The sequence below is a fragment of the Marmota marmota genome, unplaced genomic scaffold (assembly GCF_001458135.2).
Source record: "Marmota marmota marmota unplaced genomic scaffold, marMar, whole genome shotgun sequence".
NCBI classification, from domain to species: Eukaryota; Metazoa; Chordata; class Mammalia; order Rodentia; family Sciuridae; genus Marmota; species Marmota marmota.
In genome coordinates, this window is record NW_025999960.1 from 19,802,433 (window position 1) to 19,809,818 (window position 7,386).

Sequence of the window (7,386 nt, forward strand, 5' to 3'; positions counted from 1 at the left end):
TGATCAGATTTCAACGTGGCTAGAACAGAAAGTTAGCAGAACTGTTGGTAACAGGTTAATGTGTCCTCAATGTTTCTGAAGAGGCCAACATTGTAAAGTAGGAAGTCAATCTATTTAAATCCTACCAGTATCAAAAAGATAGTAATGAAAAGAATGAGCAAATACTATTGCTATATTATTTTTCTCATGGAATTTAAATAGTTTTTCCTTATTCTACCATTGAATTGTCACATGAAATATACACATGTACTTTCTTAAGTCTCTTCTTTCTAAGGCCAGTCCAGCTTTGATCCTTTAAATATAGTACACAAGATCCCATATCAAAAAAAAAATTGTGTGTGTGTGTGTGTATGTATAGTATATATAGTTCTGGGGATGTAGGTCAGTGGTAGAGCTCTTGCCTAACATGCACAAGGCCTTGGGTTCAATCCCAGCACCAAACAAAACCAACCAATCAAAACCAAATACATAGTATACAAACTGCCTTGATTTTTATAAACTGCCTCTTTAAAAACAGTAAAAGTAAAATATTATTATTATTATTATTATTATTATTATTATTACTATTTTTGCCTATTCTGAAGGTTAACAGAATTGTGAAATGGGTGCTAGTATGGTATATACTACATACATTTTGTCTAAGTGACTAACACAAGCAGTTACTGTTCTGCCTCAGCAATAAAAGGGTAGTGCAGTGCATTATTTGAAATTAAATCCAAACACTCTCCCACTCTTTAGTTCAGATAAAACTGCCAGGAGAGTTAAGCATCACTTATCATCAACATGTGTTTATTCCTGGTGAGAACATTTGCAAATTACAATGGCACTTGTAGAAACCTTGCAGAGAAAGGCAATCTTCCAAAGAGCAAATCCTTTACTTGAGGTAGAGTATGGAAGCCCTGGATAAGATGTAGAACTCAGAGTTTAGCTTTTTAGGCCAAGATTTTGAAACACTTCTGCTTTAACCTTTAACCATAATACTTGACTAACTGAAACTAAGGAGAATATTCAACTTTTTACCTTTTACTATTGAGATTTCAAAGGAGGAATCTCTCTAAAAAAGAATGTTCCAAAGATAAGAGGGTCCCAAAGATCAGCAGCATCTCCCAATTTCTGACAGAAGTGGTAGAGATAAAGAACCATTTCTTTGTTCTGGTTTTTAGGACTCTCCAAACATTTCCAGAAAACTTAAATCCAGACTAGTGAATCCTAGGCCCAATGAAAATTCCAAGCAGTCTTTTAAAGCTTGTGAATCAGACATAGTAGCATCTTTAATAATTAATTTACTAAGAAAACAAGAGGACTACTTTGTGAGCTATCAAAATTAACATTCTTCTATAATGAGTGCTATTCATGCTCCAGAAGGTTGGATGATGATTTTGTGATTAGGTTCTAGTAGTCATGAGCAAAGAGATCTCCTCCCAAAATAAAAAACTAAGATTTTTTTTTTTCATAAATGGTAGATATTAGTTTTCTTAGCCCTTTGGACATTGAAAAGAACACAAAGTAACTATTTTCTATTCAATTCCTTTGTTGAGTTGTATTGTGGTAAGATTCATACCTCTTGTTTTTCTTAACTAGTTAGGAGCTCCTGGTTACAAGTATTATATGGCCTGTTTTGTTCTGTCATCACCAAAATAAACAAAATCAAAGGGGTTTGTATCCAGTAGTATTCTTTAAAACAAAGTTACATTGTTGATTAATGCCCAAAAATAAATGTCCAAAATGAGGGACACCTGGGAGGGTTTTATTTCCTCAATATATTACCACCCTCTCCAGAAGAAATAATCTATTTGCTTAAGATCACACAGGTAGAGGAAGAAATAGTATTGTACTGGGAGCTTATCTTGAACCTGTTTTTAGAGTTTGGAACAAAATAAATAAGACAGCTCTGCTTTTATTAGAAGAGAATCCTGTTTTGAGTCAAACTCTTGGAAGGAAGTATTGTAGTAGCCCATTCCCCTTCTTATCTGTCACCTGCAAACAATGCTAGAGAGAACATTTTTGGACGCATTTGTCAGCATGCTTCATCTCAGTCCATGTCTATACCAGATTTCAAGTCCCTCCCCAGGTCATATAGTTATAAAAACAAACTAAACTTCAAAACAACTGAAAAATTGGTCTAAATGTCTTGGAATGTAACTCAGGGATAGACTATGTATTTAGCATGCACAAAGCCCTGTGCGGGGAGGGAGAACCAAAACAACAAACTAATACAAAAATTGATCTGAGGAGATTCTGACATCTCTTTGTTAGGGCCCACAAAGTGCTATGACAGCCAGAACCTTGGGTGTTTCAGAAATCTAAACTGTTATGCACACATTCCACGGTAGTCACCAAGGTCCTCACATATTCAAGTTTCGAAGCTTAATCAAATTTCACACAACAGTGGAAAGCCTATCTTTTCTCCACACAAATTTGTTTCCCCCTCCATTTCAATCTTCATCCCTACCTAATCCACACCTCGTCTGACAGCTAGTAGTTTCTAGCTGAAATGTGGGTTGATAATAAAACGTTATCTACCCTATGTTGGAAATATTCAGACAGCAAGATGTCCTAAAGATTCTAAAGAAGAATGGGGTATTTTGCTATATAAATGCTATCAACACCTGAGAGAGTCTGGATTAATAGATCAGAAAAATCCCATTTCTATAAACACTTAAAAGGATTTGGTCCACATACGTCATAAAATATAAATACATACTTGTTTTCTCCAATCCAAGTTTCCTGCCTATGTTACCTAGATTTTTTTTTTTTTTTTTTTGGCTGTGTGTGTGTACGCTAAGGATTGAACCCAGAGGCACTTTACCACTGAGCTACATCCTAGTCCTTTTACTTTTAGGCAAGGTCTTGCAAAGTTGCTAAGGATCCCCCTAAGTTGCTGAGGCTGGCCTGTAAAGTTGAATCCTCCTGCCTCAGCTTCCTGAATGGCTGGGATTGCAGGCGGGCACCACCATGTCTGGCTTTTGCAAGACCTTTTGACATAACTTCGAATCATTATGTTTGGGATGTGATTTTTGATTTTTGGGGCTGCATGAACTTAATCAAACTATCAAGTTATCCACCTTGATGGCTTATCAAGGAAGTCATTTTCAGAAGGATTGATGCAAGTTCTTCTGGGGTTCTTGCATCAAATGAAAGAGAATTCAAAGCGGGGAAGAAAAAAAGGTACTTGTCAGTTTGAAAGTCACAGACAATTTATCATTCTATTATTAGATAAGGAGAAAAAAATGAAGAACCCTTGGGTAGCAGGAAGAAGCAAGAGTCTTCTAGGACCTGGCATCTGCAAGGAAACAAAAAAACAAAACAAAAACAGACAAAACAAAAAGAGTTTTTAGTTCCTTTCAAAGACAAAAGCACCAACTACATGGGACTACAGGCCACACAACTATAACCCAATTAAATTCTCTTGGTCAACTGGAGGAATCCAGCTGTTGTTAATAGCAGAACACCAAGGACCTTCTGACCTTCTTTAGTACTACTGGGCACACAGAAACTTGCTAATTGAATTGAAAACAACAGACATTAATGTACAATTCTTTTTTTTTTCTTTGGGTACTGGGGACTGAACTCAGGGGTACTCAAATACTGGAGCCACATCCCCAGCCCTGTTTTGTATTGGATTTGGAGACAGGGTCTCACAGGGAGTTGCTTAGTGCCTTACTTTTTGCTGAGGCTAGCTTTTTTTTTTTTTTTCTTCCTTTTCAGTGCTGGAGATTGAACCCAGGGCCTTGTGCATGCAAGGCAAGCACTCTACCAACTGAGCTATATCTCCAGCCCTTGAAGGTGGCTTTGAACTCATGATCCTCCTGCCTCAGCTTCCCTAGTCACTGGTATTACAGGCATGTGCAACAGTGCCTGGTTTAATATATGCTTCATATATTAACAGTTTAATAAGTGAGGAGAACATCAGAATTGACTCTCTAGGCAACTGACACTTTCAGAGAATTTTTTTTCTTTTGGGTACGGGGGATTGAACCCAGGATTGCTTAAACCACTGAGCCACATCCCCAGTCCTTTTTAATATTTTATTTAGAAACAGGGTCTCGCCGAGTTGCTTAGGGCCTCACCAAATTGCTGAGGCTGGCTTTGAACTCATGATCCTCATGCCTCAGCCTCCTGAGCCGCTGGTATCATAGGCATGCATTGCCACGCCCAGCTCCTTCAGACAAGTTTGGACCAATTCCAATTAACTTTCATTGACCTTATTTTCCTCTTATATACTCTTTTTACTCATCAAGTCAACAATATTTTTTGAGCTGTTACAATATACATTAGGGGATGAAAATTAATGTTATTACCTGCTTTTGAGTTACTTATGTATTAAAAAGTGGAACTGTTGATAAGTGAACAAAACATTTTCATGTATATACATCCAAAATACTCCGCCCACACATAAATTCCTTAAGGGAATAAATCACATCTTCTATAATTCTTTTATATCCTCTAATGAAGCTAGAGAATTCTGCAACAATAGACATTCAAAAAATGATGCTTCATTTTTATTGAGGATAAGAATGTCTGTGGCTGCTTAAGGTTTCTTATTTAACCTGGGACAATTTTTTTTTCCACAGAAAAAATAAATTTGCAGTGTTAAAGAATTTAATAGTCAAGAGTTAAGTTCTAAAGAAGTGTCTTAAATTATAAATAAGTTTCTACTAGGTTTTCATCTTAGAGTTGCCATTTTTACTAGCAAGCTATGTGTACTGCATGATCACCAAACATCTTGTGCAGCACATTAGAGAGGAATTCAAAGTTCACCATTTATCCAGGTCTGTTCAATGTATGCTTTCTAACATACCCCAATGCTATTGTCTCTCTTTCCCTTCTGAGGCTAAATCTTATTTTCTGGCTTTCAGATGTATTTGACAATTTTAAATCAGAATCTACAAAGAAAAATGACCAAAATTTACTGATAGATATTGTTGTCCTTAGCTAAGAGGTGTTTGCTTTTAGCATCTCTTTCCCACTTCTCAGCAGAAAAAAACATTAGTTTTGGTACAAAATGAAACCTAAAACAGGTTCATCCACTTCACGTCCAGAGAGTGACATTGGCAAGCAACAGGCCAATTATTTATTCATTCAATAAGTATTTACCAAAGGCCTACTATCTGCAAGAGAGTTGGGATTAATCCCATTTTTCAGCCTTTATAATATTCCCTTTGCCAAGAGCAATGCTGGGCTAACTCAGCTAAGGCAGTATATGAAGCATGAAACTTGGCCCTGTCATGGGCACATATGGTAATCTCAAAGAAAGGCATCATCCTTAAAAAGTAAAAGTTTTGGGTTTCTTTGTATAAGTTTTGTGCGATTCTGTTAAATCAGATACTCAGATAATATCAACAGTGTAAGACTCTTAGAGACCCAAAACTTTTAACTGCTCATTAAAAAGTATGAATTTTTTGATGAGGATTAAACTGTACTGCACAGGGAGAGAATTGCTGAGCAGTGAAGCACAGCTGTCTGATTAATCTCAGTCCATTAAAAGAGGCGTGATAGATCTCAAATGCAACTTTGGTTAAAAAGAAAAAAAAGGCAATGTGTACTAATGTTAGCAAAAACAACTTAGCATGTTAACGGAATTCTAATTTAACCAGTAAATGTCTATTCATTAGCGTGTAAAGCCATAACAGAGGCTATATACTTAAAAAACATGTGCATACACAAAGCTTTAATTTGGTACCATAATCTGAAAGAAAATTGGACCCAAATTGCTTTATGTCCAGTTAAATCTTGCTACCATCTGAAGAGATACTGAAATAAAACTGAAACACTTACTTAAGATATTCAGTTACTGTGCATTTCCATCTGCAAGTAGAAATATTTCAAAATAAATACACCATGTCAATTGAAATTCACTCCATCCGCTATGCTTACTAAACACAAATGACTTATTTCTTGGAGTATACTGAATAATCATATAAAAGTAGAAGAATTTAAAGTTAGTGATCAAATTCCATTCAAGAGCATGGGAAAATAGTCCTTCACCTACCAAATCCTTTGGTGTAGAATTTGATGATTTCACTTTTTGGGAAATACAAGTATCCAGTGGGAGATGTTTTAAAGGGAATCCTCTGACTCCTCAAAAATTAGCTTAACTTGTAGCAAAGACTGAAATCAAGGGAATCTGAATTTTGGAATTAAATAAAAAATTACACTATTTTGGGTATTCTGAATGTGGGGATTTTGTTATCAGGGTAGTATAATTCGTATTTAGTTATCTCAGCATGTCCTTGGATATCTAGGGAAATCATCTTAATTCTATTCCTTATGCGGGCTCTTAAAACTTATTACTTCCTTTTTCTCCCTACCCATTTCTTTTTAGGACCTGCAGTACAATTTCTGATCCCAATTTCCTGTTGATGTTATGCCTTGAAAATCTGAGATGAACTCTTAGCCAAAATCAATAGTCTTTTTATTGGGCCCCAAATTTACTTAGGCTATTTCATGTCAATGGTCATCCTATCTCAAAATATTCTTTTGGTTTCTGTGGTCTTATACTTTACTCTTTATAATTTCTAATTTCTAACCAGGGCCAGGAGAAGTAGTGAGTGAATGAGGTGCTTAGAACACAAAGTTTAAGGAAGCACTTACTTTCAGGGTCATATAAGTGCAAGGTGTTTGGATTGAACACATCTGAATGATCAAGACTGTTTTTGGCATAACAAAGAAAGTAAAAGCATTTTGCTGCTATTTCACTTACTGTTTTTCCATGGCAGAACATACGGCAGAGACTTGGGAACCCGCATGCCCGAAGCCAGGTTACTCTTATGTTCCATGACTATGTTGCTTGCAGGACTGCAAAAATGAAGAGAAATTTGACCATGTCAGCATATCTGAATTCTCCAGGCAGACACACAAAAGATAATCAAAATGTGTATTTTTGTAATTTGGGCAAAAGCAACAAGCTACATTCATCTGAAATGTAAACACATTTCCATTAAAACAGTCCTGCAATTAGGATGATCACCATTTCTCTGGAAAGTTCCCTGTTCTGTACAGGCATCAAGATGGGTCTAACCATTTTCACTTTTCAGAAATTGAGATAAACAGCAATGCCATCTACTGTTCAGTAGTATGACAGGCTCATAAACTCATTCAATAAACATAAGAGATAAACTACAGTGCCATTCAAATTAAACAAAGGCAGCAAATCTCATAGAACTGATATAAAATTAAAGTTGCAACCAGTGGAATTTATCTTTAAGTTTTTCTATCTTAGGGCATATAGTTTATATTTAAAATTATCAGCTGATGGGGGATAGGGTTGTGGCTCAGTGGTAGAGTGTTCGCCTAGCATGTACAAGGTCCTAGGTTCGATCCTCAGCACCACATAAAAAATAAATAAAATAAAAAAAAAAAAAAAAAAAAAAAAAAAAAAAAAAA

At 35.9% G+C, this 7,386-nt stretch overlaps 1 protein-coding gene across 1 annotated transcript in view; it reads right to left on the reverse strand.

Annotated features, from left to right (window-relative positions):
* Positions 1-768: 768 nt before the first annotated feature.
* Positions 769-7,386, reverse strand: part of Gtsf1 (gametocyte specific factor 1) — a 31,985-nt gene continuing 25,367 nt past the window's right edge. The window contains exons 11-12 of the mRNA XM_048802454.1: positions 6,704-6,798; positions 769-3,283 (exon numbers count right to left, since the gene is read on the reverse strand). Of these exons, the coding sequence (XP_048658411.1) occupies positions 3,270-3,283; positions 6,704-6,798 (109 nt within the window). The 3' untranslated portion in view covers positions 769-3,269. The remainder of the gene's footprint in view (positions 3,284-6,703; positions 6,799-7,386) is intronic.